A 12,760-nucleotide genomic window follows, 5' to 3' on the forward strand; every position below is an offset into this window, starting at 1 on the left:
GATCCCAAATACTTACGTGAGTGGCTCGGAGCTGGTGTCCACATGGAGTGCATCTGTCTTGTGCAGCGTGCGGGTCTCCTTCAGTATGCCATTGGGCGGATGTGCTCCGTTCTGGGTTAGCGTATTGAACTCGTTATTGATATTTGTGCGCAACACGTCCAGATTTGGACGCAAATTTGTGGTGCTCTGAGTGTTGATAACTGTTGTCGTTCTGGCCGCAATATCTTCCGCACCAATATCGGTTAAGACCTGGCAGACACACACACAAATAGCAAAGAAAGAAGAAGAGTTGATAAGGTTTGATTAGTTGATTCATTAAAAGTGCGTAAATGTTGAAGAAATGCTGAAAGTTATAGCCGTTATTAGGGGCAAGTGAATAGAGTTTACAGTTGGTATGGGGAATACTTTGAGTTTTGGACTGGATATTACATAGATTTATATCATAAATATTCCAAAACTAAGGCCTGATTTATGGTTATAATTCTTTTACATATGTAAATCATTTAGGGTCTAGATCTCTCGCATAGTAAGATCTCTCTAAAGTAAATACTTTTGTAATTACAATGAGCTGATGATTCACAGACAATGCTTAGGAAAAATATGTGTAACTTTAGTAGGCATGAATCATATGAATACACTCATATGAGTATGCTCACACATGTGGGCACTACTATAGCAGACGAGACTGCGGTAGATACGACTATATTATTGTAGAGTAGAGAGTGTATGGTTGAATAGATTAGAGAGTAAGGTAAGTAGAATAAACTAAGTAGAGTAGAGTTGAGTAGAGTAGGATAGAATTGTATAGGGTAGAGTATATAGGAAGAGTAGTGGCAGAGTAAAATAGAGTTGAGTATAGTTGAGTAGACTAGGGTAAGGTAGAAAAGAGTAGAGTATAGTAGCATACGATAGAGTCGAGTGTGGTAGTGCAGAGGAAAGTAGAATAAAAGAGTGTACAGTAGAATATCGATAATCTGTTATTTACCTCCACATAGGAGACAGGGAAAATGCCCTTGCGGTTGGCTATTTTGCCCTCAAACCAATTGCCATCGACACGACGTGTTAGTGTGACCAGCTCGCCTTTGTTCAGCGAGAGCTCAACGCCGGACTGCGCTTGGAAGTTGTATTTGGCACGAGCCTGACCCTCGGAGGGACGCTTCGAGGGTGTGCGAGCGCCATCACGACTGATAATCTGCGAGAGAGAGGGAGAGAAAGAGACAGATGTTATAGTGGATATATCAAATAGTTTACTGCGCTGAGTATCTACCTCCACATAGCTAGCAGGCAGCAATCCAATCATGGCGTTATACTCGCCCTCGTACCAATTGGGATCGACTTGTCGTCGTATGTAGATGGTGTCGCCCTTGCGGAACGAGAGCTCCCTAAAAGAAATCCGAGTTCAAGTTGAGTGAGAGTGCGGTTGAGAGAGTTGAGTGTGGCTTACTTGGAGGTCTGTCCCTGGAAATTGTAGAGAGCGCGTGCCACTGTTTTGGGTCCCACGAGCGACTTAAGCGTCACGTCTGTGGGGAAGTCATCGTAACGATTGAGGGCAATCGGCGACTTTTGTGAGGGTGTGAAATTGTCGGTGTGTCGTCGCGAATTCATGTCCTGCAGCTCCTGTAGATATTTGCGTCGACGCTCCTCCTGGTATAACTTTTGCATATGCTCCGCTTGACGTATGGCTAATTCCTCATCCGATATGTTTGGCTTGTACTCATGCCTGAGTGGGGTCTTGAAGTGTATATTGACGTCTATATGAAACGAGAAGAATCGTATAGGGTATCGATGAGTATATATGTAAATATCGGAAATTGGACGCCTGGTCTGGCGGGCCAAAAGGTTGTTGTTTCGTTTGTGTTTATTGTTACGAGCGATGCTAAAAATACGAAATAAGTAGTTAGGGCATTGTCGGGCGGCGGCTCGTAGGGCAAGTGTAAGACGAGCTAACCGCAAAAAAAAAAAAACACAAAAAAAAAAATGTTATTGTCGCTGCTGTTATGAAACGAGCCGCAGCGCTTATCTGTAACTGTAGCTGTATCTATAACTGTCTGTATCTGTATCTGTAGCTGTAGCTGTAGCCTGTAGCTGTATCTGTATCTGTATATAGCTATCTTCATCTGAGTCTAACGTCTGTGCATGCCAATTGGTAAGCAAATAAACAACGTTAACGCTGTTCAGCGCACGCCTCGCTAAGCAGATAGACCCCACAAAACGCAGATAACCTCTCGGCAAACTGAGAAAGTTGAGATGAATAACAAAGTATATATATATATATATATAGAGAGAGAGAGGTATAGTTTAGTCTTCGTTTTCAATTGAATTAACATTTCGCATTGTATCGAAAATGAGCTGCAATTGAAGTTAATGCTCGTTAGTTTCCACTGATAGCTAAATGAGCCACCAATTGAAATGAAAGTGGTGCCAACTGGGCGTGTGGCTTAAGTGGGTGGATGGCTGACGACCCACCCGAATGGAATGAGCCGACTGCCCAAGTGCTTTCTACTGCTGCAGCTGTAGCTGTTGTCAGCTCGTGATTGGCATCTTAAGATAATGTAGCCCCTATATCATTCATTCAACAATGCAATGGCTGTCAATTAAAAAAGTTTACAATGAAGAAATTATAATTATTATTTTCTTATCTGATCAAGTTTTGATAGCTTTTTTGGATGGGGGTTTTATGGAGTTTAGCAATATTTTTTTGTCTTGTGAAGAGAGACATCTTCAACGATGCTGTAAGAGTGTAGCTTCAAGTACAAGTAAATAACTAAATATATAACTATACGTTGAATTCTATGCTTTAAAACTCTATGAAAAAGACTAAAATAATATATCTAAAAATTCAACAAGAGTTCGTGAACTCTACAATAACAATTATGAAAACGAATTAGCTCCAAAAGAACCGAGGATTTTAATTTTAAATGTTTTAGAAGATAGTTAAGGGGAAAAGAGATATTTAGATTAGCGATGTATATCTACAATGAAGTATTCCCTCAAAAAAAAAAAAAAATGCTTAAAAATACCAATAGATTTAGATCAGACATAAAGAGACGTCATCAACTGGAGACGTCATGAGCTGAAGGAGGTAGCAGAATTAAGAGCTGAACTAATAAAGCCCACGTATGCGAGGGCAGCAAGAAAGATGTGGGAGCCATAATCAACGTTAAGAGAAGAAGAATAAGCTTAATTATATTGTTTAAATTAAACTATGCGGAATATGGTTGACTTGATGCCCGAATTAAGAGATTATTTACCCTTCATTTTGATGTTAAATATCAAATTAAATTAAATTTATTTGACAAAGCTATAAATATATAAATTAAATTTAGTTTTCCTATCTCTCTAATGATAATATGATTAAATTGATGATTGAATAGTCTAGTAGTTAAAGAGAAAATTGAAGATCTCATAGTCATGACACTGAGTGGAACTGAAGGTAAAGCAACTATAGGAAAAATGCAGTTAAATGTAAATAAATTTATACAGATTCCCTGTTAACTCGAAGACTAGTCAGAATGCATTTATAATATAATTAAGTTAATGCTTCTTTGTAGCTAATAACTTAACATCTTTGATGAGCTATAAAACAAAGCCATGAGACTGCCCTGAGCAGCTCGTACTTGGAAACAAAGGAAACCTCGAAAGAGACATATAGTTAAAATGCTTTACAAGATCAACAACAAAGACTAACTAAGGCTGCGAATAATTGCTGATAAACGCCAGCAGTTGAGACAAGATGAGCCACTAAAGCAAACTTAGTATATACTAGATATTAGTATATAAGTCATTTGCATAGCTGCAGCAGTCATGAAGTAGAAATATATTCACTGTGGCCTTGAGCTGCATAGATGGGAGATTCAGTTGTGGATATTCGTTTGCATATGACGTGACCGCGTTTCACATGGGCTTGCGGGGGGAGGGAATTGATGGAGCGCTCAACTGATATGAATGGCAGTTAAACAATTGGAAATCAAGCAAAGTCGTAAAGCGAATTCTAAACGAATTGCGCAGCAGCCAAAGATCAAATTTTCCATCTCAAATAAATAGAAATTTTGTTTTGATGAAGGGCTTTACAAAAAGCGGAACACAAGCTGTACAAATATTTGTCGTTGTTGTTGTTGTTGTCTGTGACAAAGACAAAATGCTTGAAAAGATCATAAAGCACAGCAAACAAACAGCTTTTTGTTGTTGTATGAAGCAACAAAAAAAAAAAAAAAAAAAAAAAAAAAGAAAAATAAATAAAAAAGGAGAAATAATTGTCACTTGAGATATTTTTCACTTTCACTGATTTGTTTGAGGCGGCGCAATTTGCAGCGTTTTGAAAGTGTTGCCGATTTTCATCTTTCACTGCACATACACACACACACACACACATAGACACACATGCACTTGTTTGCCCCGTTAAGCCGGCTTTTCCTTTCGAGTTAGGTTAATCAGCGCTTAATGCAGAAAACAAAAACCTTTTCTTTTTGCCTCACTCTACTCTACGCTTCACCTCATTGTGATTAGTCACACAATCAATCAGAATCACTGCCAGATAGTATGAGAAGGTCGTTTAGGTCTGATAAAGCAGCCAAAAGTGTCTCGGCTAAGCCAATGCACGAACCTCGCTCCAAACACGTTTAAGTCGACCGATCGATCGGGGCGCGCGACTTTAACAACTGCTTCGTAGCACGCGTTGCGCTCAACTGAAACCGAAACCGAAAACTGAAATTCAAACTGAATGAAATGCAAAGATTGAGTGAATGAGCAAGTGAGAGCACACAGTGGAAGAGAGAGACATACAGAGAGAGACAGAGAGAGGGAGAGACAAGGCTGGAGCTGCTTTGTCGCATTTCAGTTATCGTCGTACAACGAATGCCGTTTCTTTGGCGCCCCACCTCAAATCGCACGTTTATTCAGACACTGCACAGCTGCTGCTGCTTCTTCTTCTTCTTTTACTACGACTGATTGTTGTTGTTGTGGTTGAAGTGTGAAGTGCTTACAGTGGGGCAATTAACTCACGCACAGTTGATAAGAGCGCGGCTCGTGTGTATGTGAATTGGATGAGGCATTGTCAAATGAATCGAATTCAATTGTTGAAATAATTTAAGGGAAAATATTCAGAAATATTTTGAAATGCAAATATAGAAAGAAAGAAGAAATAATAATAATAATATGAATAATATTAATAAATTATTTAAATTTACCTATATTTAATATTTTATTTTATAATCATTAAGCTGAATAGGCTATATATTAAAAATTTACTGAAATTTGTATGGAAGGAACTGTAGCTTGCAGCTTTTCCATTTATTTAGACAGACTTTACATTTTTTATGTATAATATAAAATAAACATGTATAAATTATATTTAAAATATTTAAAGTCTGTATAGAGTCTGAAAGTTGTGATATTATCGAACACGGAAAACTACATCCAAATAGTTCCTAGAACTGGATTTTATCACAAACGGAATTTTAGCTTAGCTACAATGCTTTCCTTGTATTTTTTTTTTTAATATAATACGGAAGAGTAGATGAGAAAAGGCCAATTTGCCATTAATTCATTTGTTACGTTGATTTTATGCGAGCTCTCTCATAATTGAAAATGAAATATATTCCATGATTGTATTGAAATTTCGATTTCAAGTACTTTTGTGCTCCACTGTCCGGAGCCAAGCACAAGATCAGAGTTGAAGAGATCGTTGCACCTCAGAAAGCTCCAACAATGCGAAGCTTTTTATCGCGAGGCACGTGAAAAACGTGAGATGCATGACAAAAGCGTGGCAATCGAAAGAGAGAGATAGTCTTTCACTCTCTCTCTCCCACACTCTCTTTTATCTGTTGCTCTCTGTGCCTCATTCTCTCTCTCTGCTTTGATAACAAGTTTCAAGTTTTGCAAAAAAAAAGAAAAGAAGAAAAAAAAATTAATAGCGTGAGAAAGCGCAAAACTGGAAAATCGTTTAATCAAAAATTGAGAAAGTGAACGTTTTTGCCTTATGAGTGGGCGTGCCAGGAGGCTGCACATGCTTAGGCCAAGGGGGACGTGTTGGGTTGTAAGTGAAGGGCGGGGCGGGGCGGTGGGAGAGATGTATTAAGCGCTATACTAACTGCCGCTTAGCTGCTGCCACTGCTGTTGTTGTTGTTGCTGGTGTTGCAGTTGCTGCTGCAGTTGTTGCTGTTGCAGTTGCTGTTGCTGCCACATGAGCAGCGGCATGGAGGCGCCTATGGCATGTCGATTGGCCAAATATGCCTGACGCTGCGCTGGTGACGGCGTGGGGGGCAGACCTACAATATGATAGCTCATTGCTGTGGTTGTTGTTGTTGTGGCTGTTGTTGTTGTTGCTGCTGTTGCTGCTGCTGGCAGCGGTGGCACCATGGGCGCTGCTGCTGCTGTTGCTGCTGTGTCGCGCCGCAGCCACAGCAACTTGCCACAGTTGGGCACATCGCAGACGCTGCGATGCAGCGTGGCTGGCGTCAGGTTGTTGCTGTTGTTGTAGTAGCTGTTGCCATCGCTGCTCAGCGGACGTCGCTGCCACTGATCAAAGCTGTTGCTGTTGTTGTTGTTGTTGCGGCGCAACTGTTGCTGCTGCCGTTGCTGCTGCTGCTGTTGAATGTTGTCATCTGTCAGCTCTAAATCATTGCAGCTGCTGTGCAGCTTTTGATGCGACTGTCGCCAGTGCATGCGATTGCCCGCCGTTGAGGCAGTGCGTCGACTGTGGTTGCTGCTGCTGCTGTTGCTGTTGCTGTGGTGGTTGCTGTTGCCAGGGTGTTGTTGGTGGGCCGCGTAGGTGTCGCTGCGTCGCGGCGCTAACGTTTGATGTATCATAATTATTTTTTAATTTATTTCTATTTCTTCTAGCGGTTGCTTTTTCTTCTTCTACATAGATTTACGGCTCTTATTTTTTTTTCGCACCACTCAGTGGTGCATTATGTAAGTGGAAATTGACGCGCGTCGCATTTAATTAGGAAATGGTCGAGCGTTGACGTTTTTGGCACGGAAAAGTGAAACTAACTGAATGGAAAGGCCGCGCCGAACAGGTAACCAACGTCAGCTCGACCAGCGCTTGTTCTTCTTCTCCTTCTTCTTCTTCTTCTAGTTGTTGTTGTTGACACATTTTGGCCATGGCAACGTCTGGGCCGGCTTTGAGGGTTGTTGGATATTCGTTCGCTCGGTTCGATGGTCGAGCTCGTGCTCGGCTTGCGCCTTGGACAGGTGGCGGTAAGCGGGTCAACAACGCGCTGGCAGTCAGTTTTGGCTCTCTGTTATTGGCCCTATCGATTAATTTGGCCAACTAATGCACGCGGTGGCGCACCTTCTAAACGAAAAGCCATTGCTATTGCAGCAATTGCGGAAATTTGTTGCGACAGTAAAAGCAGAGCACACAAAATAACTCAAAGAGAATAAAAACGGAATTTCGCAAAGGTCGTTGAATGAACGCAGCACGCAGAGGCGTAGCCAACAGAAATTCAATGTGAAGGGGGCGCAGACCGAGGGAGTTAACTGGTTGATAAGATTGACCAAGGAGAATGTGAAGTAATTAAGGAATTGGAATTGGGTTAATGTTGGAAAAAAATATACATTTTGTATATAAGAGAGATATGCGTGAAGTCAGGTGGAGAGAGAGAGAGACACGAATGGCAAGGGGAGTTTCTTTACTTAAATAGGTTTAAGCAAATTATCAATTTGGATTATATATGTACATGTATGTACGTAAATCAAAATCTCCATTTCGTATTAGACTTTACTTAAGTATGATTTAATTATCTCTAGATCTAAGTGAATTTTTATCTATATTAATATTTTGATATAGTTCTCTTAGATCTCAGACAAATTTGTATCTTTGTTTCTGTATAGATCAAATTTCTCCAGCTTTTTTTTCATTCAAAACAACATTTTCAATTATATTATTTTGCTTTTCACATTTCTCTGCGGAAATTGTCTTAAGTTTTTTTAGTACAAATCTAATTATAATAGCCAAAACAAGTATATCTAAAAATATATGTGTCAGGGTATATTCTTATGTTGCTCCACTTAATATGAAAATAGTCACAAAATAATACATTTATTTTAATAAATTATTTTTAGTACAAAAATAAGGTAATTATTTAGAGACAACTGCATTATAGAAATTACAGTCCCCTGAGAATTAGGCGAGTATTTAATGATAGTTCCCCCTTTCGAAATGCAAATCATCAGAATTTGCAAAATTTTTAGTACGCTCAATTGGTTTTTAGTACACTTGACAAGCATCGGTCTGGCAACGCCGCTGACTGGCTGGCCACCTGCCTGCAGACTCACCTGTACCCGAATCAGTTCGATCACCGTTGCTGTAGACGAATGGGCTGTAGGGCTCGTAGCCCGAGTGGCTCCCCGGGCCCTTGAGTGGCGGCTGTGGGGGTATGGGCGGTGGTGGTGCGGCGCTCGAGTCAAAATCTACGCCAGCAATGGACAAATGGACAATACAGTAGATGGATAAAATAATTTCGAATTGTGAGCGGAAAACCAATTGTAAGCCGAGTCTCCAATATAGAGAAAAAGTAACGAAAAACCAAGCCTAGGACTACGAGATTAGATGAGCGCAGGCAACAACCCGAGAGAGAGAGAGAGAGACACACCCACTGCAACACTGTCAGATAGTTGAGTTACCTGTAAATGTGACCGCCATGGCGCTGCGTTTGAGACGTTCCAGACTGCCGACCGGGCAACGCCGGGCGCTAGCCGCTGGCTCCCCGTCGGGCACATAGCGCGCCTTGGGCCGATGCTTGTGGGCATCGAATTGCTGGTTGGCAAAGATGTCGGAACTGGCTGTTGTCTGTGGCTGCTGACTCGCCCTGGCCGGACGCATGGGCGAGGTGGAGCTGGCTCGGGGGCCCGGCTGGCGTTGGGGTTTCTTGGGCAGCGCCGGCGTGCGCTGCGGATGCTTGTGGGCCACCCAGTCGCCGCTCAAGTGGGGCGAGATATCGTGCACATCCCGCAGATCTGCCAGCGAGGTGGAGAGATAACGCTGGGGCAGACTCTGGCCCGGCTCGGGGGACTCGTAGCGATGGCGCAGCGTCTGCACGTGGCCCGTGGAGCAGCTGTTGCTGCTGTGGCTGCGCGTCGGACTGGCCGCCTTGGCCGGCAGCAGCTCCGCCGTCTTGCTGATGATGTCGATGTGCGGCATGAGGAGTCCGCGCTGTCGCCGCCTGCCACGTTCCGGCGAGCCGGTGGGCGTGGCCGCGCGCAACTCAAACCTGTGCGTCAGCTGGCTGACGCCGTCATCGGCGGCTGGCAACGCATCCGCAGCGTTGCCCGAGGCGTCTTTTGATCCTCCGGCCTTCAATTGAGGATCGCTGCGCGCCTTCCGCAGCTGGCTAAGCCCAAAAAAATGACGCCGCTCGTTGGACTGCTCCCGCTCGATGCTCTCGAACTTCTGCTTGATCTTCTGCACCTCGCCCGTGTAGACGCGCTGCAAGTAGGAGCTGGAGCAGGCCGAGACCTGCGACTGCGGCGACAGGCTGCGCGACCGATAGTACGCATCGTACAGCTCAACGCTGCCAGCGGGCGAACCAGCCCCGTAGCGGTGCAGCTCGCCCGCCGGATCGGGCGCGGCTTCCTCCTCGGGCGGCCGCTCGGGCGGGCTGTGCAAGTGAAAATTTACGCGAGCCGCGGCGCGTTCGCCGTAGATGCCGCTCAGATCGGTCAGCGAGTTGCTCAGCTCCGTGTGCACCAGCTGGGTGTGGGCGTGGCTGTGGCTGTGGCTGTGGCTGTGGCTGTGCTGGTGGCGGGCCTGCTGCCTGGCCTGCATGTTCTGCTCGATGAGGCGCATCACCTCGGCCTCGTCCGGGGAGCTGTCCTCGCGCGCATGGTAGATGGTCTTGCTGGGCTCCTCGAACTGGCGCTCCTCGAAATATTGGATTTTCTGATTGATGGGATTCTCTTTGGACTCCTGCGGCTCCAGGGACTGCTGCGACTGCTGCGACTCCTGTTCAGCCTTAGCCATGCCTGGCTTGGTTTCCGCTTTGGGCTTGGGTCGTGGCGGCACCTCGGGCGGCTTGCTCAGGCTTAGCTCCGCATTCTTGGCGGCTATAGCGCCGCGTGTCTCGCGAGCCACCACCACCGGCGACTGGCTGCGCGTGGCACGTGGCAGCGTCTGCGCCTGCTGCTGCTCCTCGCGCTTGCGCAGCACCGGCCCAAGCAGCTGCTCCTTGCTGATGCTCGAGTTGCAGCGCACTTTCAGCGTGTTCGCATGGCTGCTCGGCTTGGAGTCCTTCTCCACGGTCACCACATACTGCTCCTCCACCGTGGCCCTTCTATTGCCCGCATAGATCTCGTTTAGCTGCTGGGTTATCTTCTTGATCTGATCCTTGGAGAGTGTGCTAACCAGATCGTTGTTCAGATGTCGCTCCGCCTGGGCTTGGGCCTGCGCCTGGGACTGTGTCTCCAGGCTGCTCGCCAGATCTGCGACGGTATTGCGTCGCCATTGACGCTGCACGGGCGGCAGGAGCTGCGCCTCGGCGCGCTGCCGCTTCAGCAGCTGCAGCTGCTCGAAATTCTCGCGCAAATCCTCGACGGACTTCTGTTTGGCATGCAGCGCCTGGTCCGCCTCCTGCCGCCACTTGATCTCATTCACGTCCTTCGAGCGAAAGTGCAGATCGCGTTCCCGCTGATCCGACTGCAGTTTTCCGACCAGGTATTGCAGCTCCTTTTCGGCCCGCTCGTGCAGACGCACCTTGCGCCACTCATCGAAGTCGAGCAGCTCCGCATCCTTGCGCAACGGATGAAAGTTGCTCGCCGAGGTGGCCCGCTCCAGCTGCCCCACCCGCTCCAAGGTGCTGTAGAAGCGATTCAGCTCGGTGAAGCGTTCGCAGTTGTTGCGGTAGCGGCAGCTCGGACTGTGCCGCTCCAGCTGCACCAGCGAGGTGGCACTGTGCGCCAGCTCGCCGCACTGATAGAGGCCGCCAGCGGTAGTGCTGTCTGCACCGCCCTGCTGCCGCCTGCTGCGATCGTCGGCGCTACTCAGGCTGCTGGCACGTGCCACCGCCTGCTGGTGCTCCTTGTCCTGGCGCTGGCTCGAGCGCAGACTGTCGATGCGACGACGAGAGGGCGAACGCACCTCCCGCTGCTGCTGTGGCTGCTGCTGCTGCGGCTGCGGCACACGCACCTCCCGCGTGGGTGAGAACCGACGCTGCACTACCTCGGGCGACTGCGGACGGGCGATGTCCGTGACAGCCTGCGGTCGAGCGCCTGCCTGTGCCTTGCTCTCATACTTCCACACGAGATCCTCAATGCAGCTGGAGGGCGGCGGTGCGGTGTAGTCATAGATATCCTCGCCGTAGGCCGGCTCCACCAGCGAGCAGTATTTGTAGTCAGCGGTGGTGCCGCCATTGATTAGCTGCGGCAGCGAGTGTGGCGTTTGGGTCTGGCTCTGCTTGGCATTGTAATCGTTCCAGAAGTGAGTTTTCTCGCGCACCGTCTCGCTGTAGGATTGCTGGGCCACAGCTGGCTTGGACTTGGCAGTGGTCTTGGTGGCTTTGGCGGTGCCGGCACGTTTGCGTGGCACGTGGCCCTCGCTGCGGCTGGTCTGCAGCGGCGCTGGCAGCGATTTGACTGGCTTCGACTTACCCACATAGGTTTTGGGCGGTGCTATGGGCACATACTCCTGTCGCACCACCGAGTCAATGGAGTAGGTGGAGTTGGTCCTGGGCAAGCTCTCGTTCGAGGCGCTGCGATGCACCGTGGCAATGGTCTGGGTCTGCACCTTGCTGCTTTTGGGCATCACCTTCTTCAGGGCACGACTGCAGTCGAGCAGATTCTGCGGTCGAACCTGGGGGAAGCACATGGTGTGGCGAGTAGTGGTGCTAACGGTGCTGTGGCGCAAGCGCGGCAACGATTTGCTGCGCGTATGCTGCGCCTTGCACGTGGCGTACGAGCGCACCGCCTCGCGCACCTCCTGCGGCGACTTCAGCGAGGGATCCCTCAGTATATTCGTGCTAGCCTCAAAGTTGGTGCGGCTCGCAGGCAGCGTATTCTCCAGTCGCTTCTTCTCCTCGGCAAAGCTGCGCTCCTTGGAAATGCTGCGGCCGAAGGCGACGGGACTGCGACTCGAATGGCGCAGCGCCAGGAGGCGCGCCGGACGACGGCTCGGACTGACGGAGCGCAGGCGAGCGTGATGCTGCTGCTGCTGCTGCACTCTCATCAGACAGCCATCCTTGCTGCGTGTCTCCTTGGTGGCGGTCAGCGTGGCCAGCAATGTGGACACGGCGCCCGTGGACTTGGAGCGACAGATGGGCTCCCGACGCGCGGTAGAGACCTTGCGCAGGGTAATAGTATTGCTGTTGCTGTTGCTATTCCCGCCTGGTGGCTGAAAGCATTGATCGTGACGCGATTTCGAGCAGCTGCTCGTTATCTTCTCCACGCGCACCGTGCTCTTCGTGCAGGAGGAGCGACGATTGGGCGGTAGCGGCGGAGTCTCCTGCTGCTGCTGCTTCTTGCTTAACGGTATAAACGAGGGCAGATTCTTCGAGAAATGCGTAAACATTTTGGTAGCTGTAGCCGGAGGAGGCGGCGGCGGTGGCGGTGGAGGAGGTGGTGGTGGTGGCGGTGCTGCTGCTGGCGTTGCTACCTTGGCTTTATCCGATTCTTCCTTAGTCTCCTCTAAGGGTTTGGTGCTGACGCGTATTTTGGTTAGCGTCGGCGTTATCTGTATAAATTCAAACTCTTCTACAATTTCTTTAGGTTTTGTCGGAAGAGTCGAAATCAGGAGAGAGATTTGCATATTAATCATAGGAGCAGCGAC

At 47.7% G+C, this 12,760-nt stretch overlaps 2 protein-coding genes across 19 annotated transcripts in view; one reads left to right on the top strand and one right to left on the bottom strand.

Annotated features, from left to right (window-relative positions):
- The window catches only part of LOC6579053 (ribonuclease Z, mitochondrial), a 34,541-nt gene that overhangs the window by 4,747 nt on the left and 17,034 nt on the right, over positions 1 to 12,760 (top strand). The gene's annotated exons all lie outside the window — the stretch shown is intronic.
- The window catches only part of LOC6579055 (sorbin and SH3 domain-containing protein 1), a 45,648-nt gene that overhangs the window by 243 nt on the left and 32,645 nt on the right, over positions 1 to 12,760 (bottom strand). For 15 of the 18 annotated variants that reach the window (XM_044010644.1, XM_044010652.1, XM_044010647.1 and 12 more), the window contains 5 exons: positions 8,629 to 12,693; positions 1,445 to 1,751; positions 1,268 to 1,382; positions 986 to 1,192; positions 17 to 249 (listed from right to left, as the gene is read on the bottom strand). In XM_044010644.1, the coding sequence (XP_043866579.1) occupies positions 17 to 249; positions 986 to 1,192; positions 1,268 to 1,382; positions 1,445 to 1,751; positions 8,629 to 12,693 (4,927 nt within the window). Of the gene's footprint in view, positions 1 to 16; positions 250 to 985; positions 1,193 to 1,267; positions 1,383 to 1,444; positions 1,752 to 4,603; positions 4,706 to 8,280; positions 8,416 to 8,628; positions 12,694 to 12,760 lie in introns of those variants that run through there. The other 3 variants (XM_032729666.2, XM_032729677.2, XM_044010657.1) reach the window with 3 other exon arrangements.

The sequence above is a fragment of the Drosophila mojavensis genome, unplaced genomic scaffold, assembly GCF_018153725.1.
Source record: "Drosophila mojavensis isolate 15081-1352.22 unplaced genomic scaffold, ASM1815372v1 contig_80, whole genome shotgun sequence".
NCBI lineage: Eukaryota > Metazoa > Arthropoda > Insecta > Diptera > Drosophilidae > Drosophila > Drosophila mojavensis.